Source organism: Pan troglodytes, chromosome 21 (genome assembly GCF_028858775.2).
Source record: "Pan troglodytes isolate AG18354 chromosome 21, NHGRI_mPanTro3-v2.0_pri, whole genome shotgun sequence".
Taxonomy (NCBI): Eukaryota; Metazoa; Chordata; class Mammalia; order Primates; family Hominidae; genus Pan; species Pan troglodytes.
Genome location: NC_072419.2, coordinates 27,839,932 through 27,853,557, shown reverse-complemented (window position 1 = coordinate 27,853,557; position 13,626 = coordinate 27,839,932). Strand labels below are relative to the sequence as shown.

General features: G+C 42.5%; 1 protein-coding gene across 4 annotated transcripts in view; it reads right to left on the bottom strand.

Moving 5' to 3' along the window:
• Positions 1-12,864, bottom strand: part of XRN2 (5'-3' exoribonuclease 2) — an 86,719-nt gene extending 73,855 nt beyond the window's left edge. The window contains exon 1 of one of the 4 annotated variants that reach the window (XM_514546.6): positions 12,397-12,864. In XM_514546.6, the coding sequence (XP_514546.2) occupies positions 12,397-12,471 (75 nt within the window). In that variant the 5' untranslated portion in view covers positions 12,472-12,864. Of the gene's footprint in view, positions 1-11,706 lie in introns of all 4 variants that reach the window. The other 3 variants (XM_054674615.2, XM_016937545.2, XM_009436912.4) reach the window with 3 other exon arrangements.
• Positions 12,865-13,626: the final 762 nt, after the last annotated feature.

Here is a 13,626-nt window from a genome sequence, read left to right as displayed (position 1 = left end):
CCATCAAGAAAGTGGAAAGACAATCCACAGAATGTGGGAAAATATTTGCAAATCATTTATCTTATAAGGGACTTATATTCAGAATACATTCTTTAAAACTCTTACACTTCAATAGGACAACCCAATTTTAAAAGGGCAAAGAGGCCGGGTATGATGGCTCACGCCTGTAATCCCAACACTTTGGGAGGCTGAGGGAGGTGGATCATCTGAGCTCAGGAGTTCGAGACCAGCCTGGGCAATATGGCAAAACCCTGTCTCAACCCAAAATACAAAAAGTTAGCCAGGCATGGTGGTGCCTGCCTGTAGTCCCAGCTACTCAGGAGGCTGAGGTGGGAGGATAACGTGACCCTGGGAGATGGAGGTTGCAGTGAGCTGAGATTGTGCCACTGCCCTCCAGCCCGGGTAACAAGAGTGAAACCCTGTCTCAAAAAAAAGGGGGAAGAGGAGACAAAGAACCTAAACAGACATTTCTCCAAAAGATACAAAGATGGCCAGTAAGCACATGAAAAGATGCTCAACACGACTAGTCATCAGAAAATGCAAATCAAAACCACAGGAGATACCACGTCACACACCCACTAGAATGGCTAAAGCCAAGTCAGATAACAAGTGTTGGCAAGTGTGGCATAGTTCTTTGGCTGGCCTTGGACTAACTCAGTTCCTTTTCTTGCTCATAGTTCTCAAAAGTGACTGTAGAATGTGATGGTAATGCAATATCCTGAAATAGGGAAGAACTGCCTGAAAATGTCCAGCCTTGCTCCTGTCCCTCCCAGGAATTTAACATCTTGAGTGAGGGCGCAACTGCCCGGGACAAGGTGGGCTTTGTTCCTTTCACCCCTGGAAGCAGGACGTTTTTTAAAGTATTAGCTCAGTGTGTCACATAAACTCTGAGGTGTATAACCCAGAGTGGGCTGCCTTTCAGGGTTCCTCTCCCACCATGCCAGTGTGGCCCCTGCAGTCAAGACTCTATCTGCCCCGGGCATGTTTCCTGAGCCATGGGGGACCCATTCAGAATGAATCCTAGGCTTCTGTTGTCCTTTACTGTCTATTTGTAAATAATAAACCCTCTTCATGTAACATTGTACATGGATGTCCTTGTCTCCTCAGACTCAGACAAGTTGGTAAGCAACACACAGTAAACCTGCTTCACAGCAAAAATGTGGAAAAATTGGAACCCTCATATACTACTGGTGGGAATATAAAATAGTGCAATCACTTGGGGCTAGGAGTTCAAGACCAGTAGGCAACACAGAGAAACCCCATCTCTTAAAAAAAAAAAAAGTTAGCCAAGCATAGTGGCACATGCCTATAGTCCTAGCTATTCAGGAGACTGAGGCAGGAGAATCACTTGAACCCAGGAGTTCAAGGCTGCAGTGAGCTATGATCATGCCATTGTACTCCAGCCTGGGCAACAGAGCGAGAACCTGGGAAAGTGGCTGGCAGTTCTTCAAATGATTAAACCATATAATCCAGCAACTCTACGCCTAGGTATACACCCAAGAAAAACGAAAACATATCCACATAGAAACATAACATGAATGTTTAAAACAGCATTATTCATAATAGCCAAAACATAGAAACTGTTCAAATGTTTATCAACAGACAAATGGATGAACAAAATGTAGTATATCCATACAATGGCACAGTATTTGGCCATAAGCAAATAATAAAGTACTGCGACATGCTACAACATGGGTGAACTTTGAAAACATAATATTAAGTGAAAGCAGCCAGCCAGAAACGACCATATTCTATAGATTCCTCTCATGTGAAAGTCCAGACTAGGAAAAATCTATATAGACATAAAGTAGATTAGTGGTTGCTTAAGGCTGGGAGAAAAGGTGACAGCAGTTAGAGGGACAACAGCTAAAGGGTACAAGTTTCTTTTCAAGGTGATTAAAATGTTCTAAAATTGACTGTGGTGATGGATGCACACATTTGTGAAAATACTAAAAATCACTGAGTTGTACACTTTAAATGGGTGAATTTTATTGTATGCAAATCATATCTCAACAAAGCTGTTTAAAGAATGTGGTAACCAGCTCCAAAGAAATAATCATATTAGAGAAAATAGAATGTAGGGTCAAGGATAAATGTCCACCTTATGATTTTTCTCCCTTCCCTCAGAGTGATGCCTATCACAAAAGTAGTACTCAATGAAATGGAAGAGAGAAAAGAGGCAGTGGAGGAAACCTGGATTTCATTACACGAAAACAGTAAGACCACACTGTACACTACAACACAGTATTACCAAGAGTTAGACTCAAAAACATCTCTGCCTTTACTTGGACACATAAACTACTAAAAATTAATTTACCAAATAAAATTCTGAAATCAGATTTTCCAAATAGTTGCCATTTAGCAAATGCTTCTGTAACAGGATTGTAACTGGTATTAATACATCTAATCCACACAACCACCCTCTGTGATACATACATAGCCAATCTTCATTATTCACGAATCCCATATTTGCAAATATGTCTACTCACTGAAATTTATTTTTAACCCCAAAATAAATAATCATGGTACTTTCGCAGTCATTTGTGGACATGCACAGAGCAGCGAAAAATTGAGTCACCCAACATACACATTCCCAGCTGGCAACAAATGAGGACACGCAGCCTTCTGCTTTCAGCCCTTGCACAGAGATGACCAGAGGGAGAAACTGTAGGGAGCAGCACAGTGTAGCGTAGTCTGTTAACTTACACCAAATTTGGCCTGAGGATGGCTCCTTACTGATTCTTCACTTGAAGAACTGCAATATTACTTACATAAAGTCCACTAAGGAAAAGCCTAACTTAGGAGCATACTTTTGTAACAAAAAGCAGAGTCTCCGCCAATCGCAGCAGTCGAGCTTCAGTCAATCACAGGTTGCCAACTTATCTGGCCATGTTTAAATAAGCCAAAAGATTAAGCTGTTTCTGTACCTCACTTCTGTTTTCAAGAGCTCCCCAAACCTCTTCTGGTTCTGAGGGCCACTCAACTGGCAAACTGTTCATTGCTCAATTGAACTGTGTTATTTAATTTATCTAGGGCCCAGGCATGGTGGCTCACGCCTCTAATCCCAGCACTTTGGGAGGCTGAGGCAGGCGGATCGCCTGAGGTCAGGAGTTCAAGACCAGCTTAGCCAACGTGGTGAAACCTCTACTAAAAATACAAAAATTAGCCAGGCGTCATGGTGCACACTGGTTGTCCCAGTTATTTGGGAGGCTGAGGAAGAATGGCTTGAACCCAGGAGGCAGAGGTTGCAGTGAGCAGAGACTGCACGCACCACTGCACTCCAGCCTGGGCAACAGAGCAAGACTCTGTCTTCAAAAAAAAAAAAAAAAAAATCTTGGGGTTTGGTTTTAACAAGAAGCTCCGGCTCTCTAGAGTTTAGGCATTTAAGTCATTTTCCGATGGTCAGAAAGCCAATAAATGGAGGACTGCATAAGCCAAGCAGTTAAAGTATATGAAGTGAAGAAGCTGATGACTGAATCAGTAAAGAGTTCTTAATAAGTGAGCAAAGGGAATAAAATGAAATCATAAAAACACAACCTAAGGCCGGGCACGGTGGCTCACACCTGTAATTCCAGGAAGTCAGGAGATAGAGACCATCCTGGCTAACAAGGTGAAACCCTGTCTCTACTAAAAAAAAATAAATAAATACAAAAAATTAGCTGGGCATGGTGGCAGGCGCCTGTAGTCCCAGCTACTCGGGAGGCTGAGGCAGGAGAATGGCGTGAGCCTGGGAGGCAGAGCTTGCAGTGAGCTGAGATCGCGCCACTGCACTCCAGCCTGGGCAACACAGTGAAACTCCTCTCAAAAAGACAAAAAAAACCACAACCTAAAAGAAGGCATAAGACTTAAGAAACTGAAACAATGAACAGATGAGACAGAAAACAAATAGTAAGATGACAGATTTTTTTTTTTTTTGAGACGGAGTCTCGCTCTGTCGCCCAGGCTGGAGTGCAGTGGAACAATCTCAGCTCACTACAATCTCAGTATCCCGGGATCAAGTGATTTTGTGCCTCAGCCTCCTGAGTAGCTGGGTTTATAGGTGTTGTACCACTATGCTCAGCTAATTTTTTTTTGTTACTTTTTTAGTAGAGACGAGGTTTCACCATGTTGTCCAGGCTGCTCTCGAACTCCTGGCCTCAAATGATCCATCTTCCTTGGCCTCCCAAAGTGCTGGGATTGCAGGCGTGAGCCAACATGCCTGGCCATCAATAATCATTTTAAATATAAATGTTCTAAATGGCCCAATTACAAAGCAGACTAGAAAAACAGTTTGGTGGTTCCTCAAAATGCTAAACACAGAATTACATGATCCAATGATTCCACTCACAGGTACATACTCAAAAGAATTGAAAGCAGGGACTAAAAAAGATACTTGTACACCAATGTGCACAGCAGTGTTATTCATAATAGACTAAAGGTAGAACCAGCCAAAGTGTCCAGAGTGTGACATATACTCCCATATACAATGGCAGTATCATTCAGCTTTAAAAAGGAATGAAATTCTGAGACATGCAACAACATGGACAAACCTTGAAAACACTATGTTAAGAGAAATAAGCCAGACACAAAAGGAAAAATATTATGATTTCATTTACATAAGGTAACTAGAATAGGCAAATTTATAAAGATAGAAAGTGGGCAGGGGGACAAGGAGTTACTGTTTAACAGGTAGCGTTTCTGTTTGGGATGATAAAATTGTTCTGGAAATAGACATTGGTGACAGTTGCACAACAATTTGAACATACTTGGTTCCATTGAATTGTACACTTTAAAACAGTCAAAATGGTAATTTTATGTATGTTTTATCCCAATAAAAAGAGGGGGCAGAGATTCTCAAACTGTATAAAAAAGCCAGACCCGGACAGGCGCGGTGGCTCACGCCTGTAATCCCAGCACTTTGGGAGGCGGAGGCGGGCGGATCACGAGGTCAGGAGATCAAGACCATCCTGGCTAACACAGTGAATGAAACCCCATCTCTACTTAAAAAAAACAAAAAAATTTGCCGGGCGTGGTGGCGGGCGCCTGTAGTCCCAGCTACTCGGAAGGCTGAGACAGGAGAATGGCATGAAACCGGGTGGCGGAGCTTGCAGTGAGCCGAGATCGCGCCACTACACTCCAGCCTGGGCGACACAGCGAGACTCCATCTCAAAAAAAATAAAAAATAAAAAATAAAAATAAAAAAAAGCCAGACCCAATTGTTATGTTACCTACAAAAACGTCCACTTTAAACATAAAGATGCAAACAGGCTAAAATAAAAGGATAGAAAAAAACACACCATGCTGACACAGAATAACTGGCTGTATTAATGACAAATAAAATAGATTTCTGAGCAAATATTAACCAAGAATAATGAAGGTCATTTCATAATAAGTGTATTATCCACCAAAAAACTAGAACAATGTTAAGCATTTATGCACCTAATAAAAGAGCTTCAAAATACACAACCAAAAACCAATAGAACTGAAAGGAGAAACAGAAAAATCCAAAAGTTATAGTCAAAATTTCACAGCAGCAGAAAATGTATCCTTTTCACATACACATAAAACATTTATAGAGACCATATTCTGAACCAGTCTGATAAACTTCAACAGACCTCAAATTAAATATGATCTCTGATAAGGAAATTAAATTAAAAATCACGAACAGGAAAAAATACCTGGAAAATCTCCCATATGTGTGAAAATTAAGTAACACTCTTAAATAACCAGCGGGCCAAAGGGAGTTTTAGAACATATTTTTAAGTGGATGAAAATGAAAATACAACATGTTAATATTTGTGGCACACTGTTTAAACAATATCTAGAAGGCAATTTATGGCACTCAAGATCTATATCAGAGAGGAAGAAATGTCTCAAAACAATGACCTCAGCTTCTACCTTAATAAACAAGGAAGAGAAAAAACAAGTTGAACCCAAAGTAAGCATAACAAATACATATAAGAGCAGAATCAAAGAAATAGAAAACAGAAAAACAATAAAGAAAATCAATGAAACCAAAAGCTAGTTATCTGAGAACAGTGTAGCCAGACTGATAATGGGACAAAACAAAGAAAGTAGAATTACAAGTATCAGGAATGAAAGAGGTAACATCACTACAGATTCTAACAATATTAAAAGGATAATAACAAGTTAACAGGAAGAAAAAAGAAAACAAAAGAGAAGTAAAAACAGGAGTGAAAACATTTTAATAACAAAAAAAAAAGGATAGTAAGAAAATACTATGAACAACTTTATGTCAGCCAATTCAACTACTTAGATCAGGGGTGTCCAATCTTTTGGCTTCCCTGGGCCACTTTGGAAGAAGAATTGTCTTGGGCCACTAATACTAACGACAGCTGATGAGCTGGAAAAAAAAGAAAAGGTCTGTGCATAAATCTCATGATGTTTTAAGAAAGTTTACGAATTTGTGCTGGGCTGCATTCAAAGCATCCTGGGTCGCATGCAGCTTGCAGGCCACAGGTTGGACAAGCTTGACTTAGATGAAATGGGCAAAATCTGTGAAAGATACAAACTAAAAAAGCTCATCCAAAAAATAAATAAATAAATAAATAGGTAACCTCAATAGTTCTAGATCTACTAAAGAAACTTAATTTGCAGCTTAAAGCCTTCCCACAAAACTCCAAGTCCCGATGGCCTCACTGGTAAATTCTATCAAACATTTTAGGAAGAAACAATACTAACTCTACACAAACTCTTCCAAAAAACTGAAGGAACTCAATTTGAGGTCAACATTATTCTGACATCTAAACTACACATTACAAGAATGCTACAAATATCTTTTGTGAACAGAGACGTAAAAATTCTCAAGAAAACTTTAGCAAACTGAATTCAACATATATAAAAATAATACAACATGATCAAGTGGGGTTTATCCAAGGAATGCAAGGTGGCTTTAGCATTTAAAGACCGATAATTCACCATATGACTAGACCAAAAAATGGAAACCACAGAATGAAGTAAAACTATAAAACTTCTCTAAGAAAACACAGGAGACCTTGGCTTTGACAAAGGATTCCTTAAATACAAAAAGCAGAAATATAAAGGGAAAAAATTAATCAGACTTCATTAAAATTTTTAAATGTTTGCTCCCAAGACACTGTTAAGAAGTAAAAAGACAAGCCACAGATCAAAAGAAAATATTTGCAAAAGATATATCAAACTAAGGATTTCTATCTAGAATATGTAACAAACTCTACATTTAAGTAAGACAACCGAAGATAAAAATGGGCAAAAGATCTGAACAGATGCCTCACCCTGCCTGTGATGATATACAGAAAGCAAATAAGCATCTGAAGGAAATGCAAGTTAAAACCACAATAAGGTAACAGTACACTGGACTACCTAAAACTAAAAGGGCTAACTATATCAAGTGTTGGTGAGGAAGTTGAGCAACTGGAACCCTGATATGCTGCTGATGCCAATGTAAAATGGCACAACCAGTTTGAAAAAAAAAGTCTGGCAGGTTTTTCTTTTTAAGTAATCACACACCTAATATACAATCCAACCATTTCACTCCTAATGTTTTTCCCCCAAACAAATGCAAGCATACGTCCCTACAAAGACTTGTACAGAGATGTTCATAGGTTTCTTTTTCAGAAAGCCAAAAACTGGAAACAATCCCAATGTTCATCGATCATCTGAATAAATAAATAAAATGTGGTGTATCTACACACAGAATACTATCCAAAAATTAAAAGATGAGGCAGGCAGATACTTGAGGTCAGGAGTTCAAGACCAGCCTGGCCAACATGGTGAAACTCCATCTCTACTAAAAATACAAAAATTAGCCGGGTGTGGTGGCATGTGCCTGTAATCCCAGCTGCTCGGGAGGCTGAGGCAGGAGAATTGCTTGAACCCAGAAGGTGGAGGTTGCAGTGAGCCGAGATCGCACCACTGCACTCCAGCCTGGGCGACAGAGCGAGACTCCATCTCAAAAAAAAAGAAAAACAAAAAAGAAATAAACTACTGACACATACAACAACAGAAGAATTTCAAAGTAAGTATACTGAATGAAAGTGAGGCAAAAAATGAGTATATACTATATAATCTCATTTATAAAAAATTATAGAAAATGAAAACTTATCATACGGTCAGAAAGCAAACCAGTCAGTGGTTGGCAAAAGACAGGTGGCAGGGAGGGATAGTAGAAAGGAACTACAAAAGGGCAGAAGGAATGTTTGAGAGGTCACGTTCACTGTCTTGGTTGTGCTGGTTTCACAGATGTATGCACTGTATTAAATTATATGCTTTAAGCCCAGGAGTTTGAGGCTGCAGTGAGCCATGATTGCACACTACATTCCAGCCTGGTGACAGAGCAAGACCTCATCTCTAAAAAAGTTAAAAGAAAATTGTACACTTTAATTACCTGCAGTTTATTCTATGTCAGGTATACCTCAACAAAGCTGCAAAAACACCAAAGGTTGGGGGAGGTTTCAAGGAAGCCAGAGAATGAGAGAGAAAATAAAAATAAAAATACATGAGTCTAAGAGGACCAGTATCCTGAGTCTGGAAAGAGAAGAAAAAAAGGTCAAGAAATCATCAAACAGCATTCCCTAAAACCGAAGAACATAAGACTCCAGACTCAAAGAGTGAGCCACGTACTGATCAAAATGAATCTGAATTTAAAATAACATCTATACCTGGGTACCTAATAATGAAAGTTTACACTATCAAGAAAAAGATCTTTTTAAAATCTAGGAAGGAAAACTGATCACAAAAGAATGAAAGCATATGAGCATAAAAATTAAGTCCTTCTGGTTTCCACACTAGCTCTGACATTTATCAGCTGAGTAACCTTGGGTATGATACTCGACCCTGCTGTGTTTCCATTTTCTCATCTGTAATAATAATAAACATAACAATAATCATTATTTTTCTGAGATGGAGTCTCGCTCTGTCACCAGGCTGGAGTGCAGTGGCGGGATCTCGGCTCACTGCAATGTCTGCCTCCCGGGTTCAAGTGATTCTCCTGCCTCAGCCTCCCAAGTAGCTGGGACTACAGGCGCGCCACCATGCGCAGCTAATTTTTGTATTTTTAGTAGAGATGGGGTTTCACCATGTTAGCCAGGATGGTCTGGATCTCTTGACCTCGTGATCCACCCACCTCAGCCTCCCAAAGTGCTGGGATTACAGGCGTGAGCCACCGCACCCGGCCAATAAACATAGTAATTATTATAACATAATAACAATATTGGTTGTCTTCAAATAACGTGCTTCTATTATTTGTATGTAATAAAAATAATTACAACAGTAGGAGTCATGTGGTTGTGAGGATCAAACAAGTTATAATAAAGTTCTTAAAACAATGGTAAATGCTATATAACTGCTGGTTAAATAAATACATCACATTAACACCGAACTTGTCATCAACACTACTAGATGAGAGAGTACAAAAGAACAATTTCTTTCAAAGTTTTGAGGGAACCTAATATTAAAACTGGAATTCCTGGCCAGGTGCGGTGGCTCATGCCTGTAATCTCCCTGCACTTTGGGAGGCAGAGGCTGGTGGATCACCTGAGGTCAGGAGTTCAAGATCAGCTTGGCCAACATGGTGAAACTCCGTCTCTACTAGAACTACAAAAATTAGCCGGGCGTGGTGGCGCGCCTGTAGTCCCAGCTACTCGGGAGGCTGAGGCAGGAGAATGGCTTGAACCCGGGAAGTGGAGGCTGCAGTGAGCCGAGATCACACCACTGCACTCCTGCCTGGGTGACAGAGCTAGACTCCGTCTCAAAGAAGAAAAAAAAAAAAACAACACCTCGAATTCCATGCTTAGCTAATGATCATTCACGTGTATAAGGGTAGAATGGAGCTATTTTGGCTCCTACAATGACTCGGAAATCTCACATCCCACACAGCATTTTTTAAGAATTAAGAATAAGGAGGCCAAGGCAGGCGGATCAGAAGGTCAGGAGATCGAGACCATCCTGGCTAACACGGTGAAACCCCGTCTCTACTAAAAGTACAAAAAAATTAGCCAGGCGTGGTGGCGGGCGCCTGTAGTCCCAGCTACTTGGGAGGCTGAGGCAGGAGAATGGCGTGAACCCGGGAGGCGGAGCTTGCAGTGAGCCGAGATTGATTGCGCCACTGCACTCCAGCCTGGGAGACAGAGCGAGGCTCCGTCTCAAAAAAAAAAAAAGAATTAAGAATAAAAACTAAGAAAACGATTTAAAGGAAGAAAGATGGGCCGGGAGCCGTGGCTCACACCTGTAATCCTAGCACAAGGGAGGCCCAGGGAGGCGGATCACGTGCGGTCAGGACAGAGACCAGCATAGCCAACATGGCAAAACCCCGTCTCTACTAAAAATACAAAAAAAAAAAAAAAAAAGGCCAGGTATGGTGGCTCATGCCTGTAGTCTCAGCACTGTGGAGGCTGAGGCAGGCGCATCACCTGAGGTCAGGAGTTCGAGACCAGCCTGACCAACATGGCAAAACTCCGTCTCTACTAAAAAAAAATCAGCTGGGCGTGGCGGCGCACACCTGTAGTCCTAGCTGCTCTGGACGCTGTGGCAGAAGAATGGCTTGAACCCAGGAGGCCGGAGGTTGCAGTGAGCCGAGATCATGCCACTGTACTCCAGCCTAAGAGACATAGCGAGACTCCGTCTCTAAATAAATAAACAAATGAAGTAAGATGATGATCCAGAAAACAGTACCTCCCACTGAAGAAAGATATGATAGCAATAATAATAATAAAATCCCAGATGCAGCTTTCCAGCAAGCCTACAGAATAGCCAGGTGTGACAGCAACAAAAATAAATAAGACCCCAAGAAGGACTATTCAAGAAGAAAGATGACTCTTGATAAACTACCTGGTAAAACAGAGTCCAGGCGCGGCAAGATGTAAAGTGGAAAAAGAAAGGCAGCCCCAGGGAAAAAGACAAAAGCAGCACAAAAAACAAAATCACAGTACATAACCTGAATCTACACAGTGTCAATAGTCAACTATCCTATCTGATTTTTCAGCATCTTAAATCTGTATAGTCAAAGCCCTGATCATTTAATTTTGGATGCCCACAACGCAAAAGTACAGCTGACAAACTTGAGGTGAAAGGGAAGAAAAGCTAAGATCGACCTTAGAAAGCATTGAGTCAAGGGATACGTTACACAGGCGATGGAATGAAAAAGGCAAATTACTTAGTTATAAAGCTTACCAATAAAAATATATATCTAGTGATTTACTCCATTAAGAGTATAGAGGGAGGGCTGAATAGGTGACTAAATCCTCTCCTATTCCAGCTAGAATTCAACAGATCTAAAAGTGATAAAGTATAAGTATGATACTTAGAACCAAAACAGTTAAAGGTGGAGAAATGGGATGAGAAGGGGTAGAGCAAGAACTGTTGCTTTTTGTTTAACCCACGTGCAAGTAAAGTTCAATAAAGTTCGATTAAAATTTTACAAAGGAAACAAGTATTCAATTTAGCAGTTGCTTTTTGAAAAAAACAAGAAATAGTGGGAATGTCACTAAGACAAGGCTTTTGGTTCCTCCTTGGATAGAAGCCAAGAAAGTTAAAAAAAAAAAAAAAAAGCAGAAATAAGTTCACAGTGACAGGCAAGCACTGCCTTCAAAAACTAAGGAGTGAGGTACGCGTTATGTGCCTCCGAACGTTTCCAATCCAGAAATTCTAATTAAGAGCACAAAATCGAATCCGCATGGAATGACGAAAACAATAAAAACAAAACTCAATAATGGCCAAAAATCTACTTACGTATTAACAACAAAAATTGTACTGCTCAAGTACATCCAGTAATCTTGAAATTTTCAACAAGCACCCACCCCGTTCAGTAGTCAGGGCACACAGAGAAGGGTAACTTCTCAGAATTCTATAGCGCTCATCCTGGACCTGACATACTGCTTTCAGCGTCCAATCTAACCAGAACAACAAATGGTCCTGAACACTAGGAGAAAACCTTTCCGGCACAATTGGTAAACAACGAAAAGGTCGCCGCCAGGGATTCCTTTACAAGGTTGTCAAAGAGCTGGCCTCCGAATCCGTGCATCCATAACCCGCTAGCTCAGCTGACCTGGCATGCATTGCTCAACAACAGCCTCCGAACCTCTTCCGAGACCCAAAATGCGCGGTCTGGAGAGGAAACAAAGCAGTGGGCGGGGCCTTCCGGTGCCGGGAAAAAGCGAGTAGGGGAGGAGCGACCCTCCTGCGAGTTCGGAACCCCATAGGCCCTTGCCCCGCCGAGGGTCCTGAATTCCTCGCCCCCGGGGTGCTGAATCCCACAGCCCGCGTCCCACCGCGTGTGGGGCTGCGACTGCTCGCGAGGCTGGCAGCAGGGCGCGAGCTCCGGCAAGGCTCCCCGGGGGCAGGCGGCGGAGCCCATGGGCCGCGGCCTAGACGTGCCGGGGGCCCGGGCTCGAGTGTGGCGGCCGCCTGGCGCCTCCTCACCTTCTCTTCCACGCAGTTGACTATGATGGACGGGTACTTGCGGCTGAGCCAGCGGAAGAACGCCGGGACTCCCATAGCGGCACACGGCTGGAGGCGGCGGCCGACCGGCTGACGAGCGTAACCAAAGAGACGGGAGCAGCGGCAGAGGGCACCAGCACTTCCTCCCACGTGCGCGCTGGGGATCGGAAGTGACGTCACGGCGCCGCCGCCGGGGAAGCTGGGAAGGAGGCTCCGCTGGATGAGGGAGCGGCGGAAAAGGGCCTTGCCGGGCTGCTTGTGGGAGGCGGAGTCCGGCGGCGGACCGGGTGGCGAAGGCTGCAGCTCGCCCTCAGTGGTCCCAGCCCCGGAGCGCGAGGCCGAGCGCGTCTGAGTCGCGGGGGCTCACGGGCGACTGCTCTGCCGGGGCTCCGCCGGGATCTCCCAGCCCCAGCCCTCCGGCTCCCTGGGCACAGAATCGCTGCGCTCTGCATGCCCGGGAGGAGGTCTCCCTTGCCCGTTTGGTCACCTCTTGTTTGGAAGAAGATGTCTTCTTTTGCCTCTATTCTCACCCGTCTCAATCTAGGGTAGAATCGAAGCATCCAAACTTACTCGTTACTTCCATTTCCTGGTTTCTCCTAGTTTTGTGCTGCAGTACGTACCTGGACTATCAAAAGGAGCATTTTAAAGTATTTTACAGTAATAATGGCTGCTTTGCACCAATAATTTGATTGTTATGCAAATAAATAATTATAATAGTTACCGAATGGAATCTAGCCGGTATTTAGCATCCAATACAACCTTCCAGCCACAATTACGGGTATAAAATAGTTGCTAATATGATTTTCCAGCATTTACTGAGCCTTTACAGTGTACCAAGACATTGACTAAGGGATTGTCCTATGTAATCTTCACTTGAGCCTTGTGAGGGTACTGTTAGCACCCTCGTGTAAATGATAAGAAAGCCAAGTTAGAGAGGAGTTAAGTCACTTATGCACATAGCTTCTGTTTCAGTTCAAGCAAAGGTCATTTTTAATCCGTCCTTGTTCTAACACGATACTTTTATCTTTTGTTTTCTGGTGGTCCCAAACGAATTTTTTTCATATGAAAGGAGAGGTCTGGAAGAGGAGGTATATTTGTCCGTTTGCTCAAGCCTGGGAGTCTCCCTGAATCCCCTCTTGGTTTGACACACATCACACACGATGCTAAATGCTCACCTCATGAGGCCTCTGTGAAAGTATTTCTCCGAGTTAC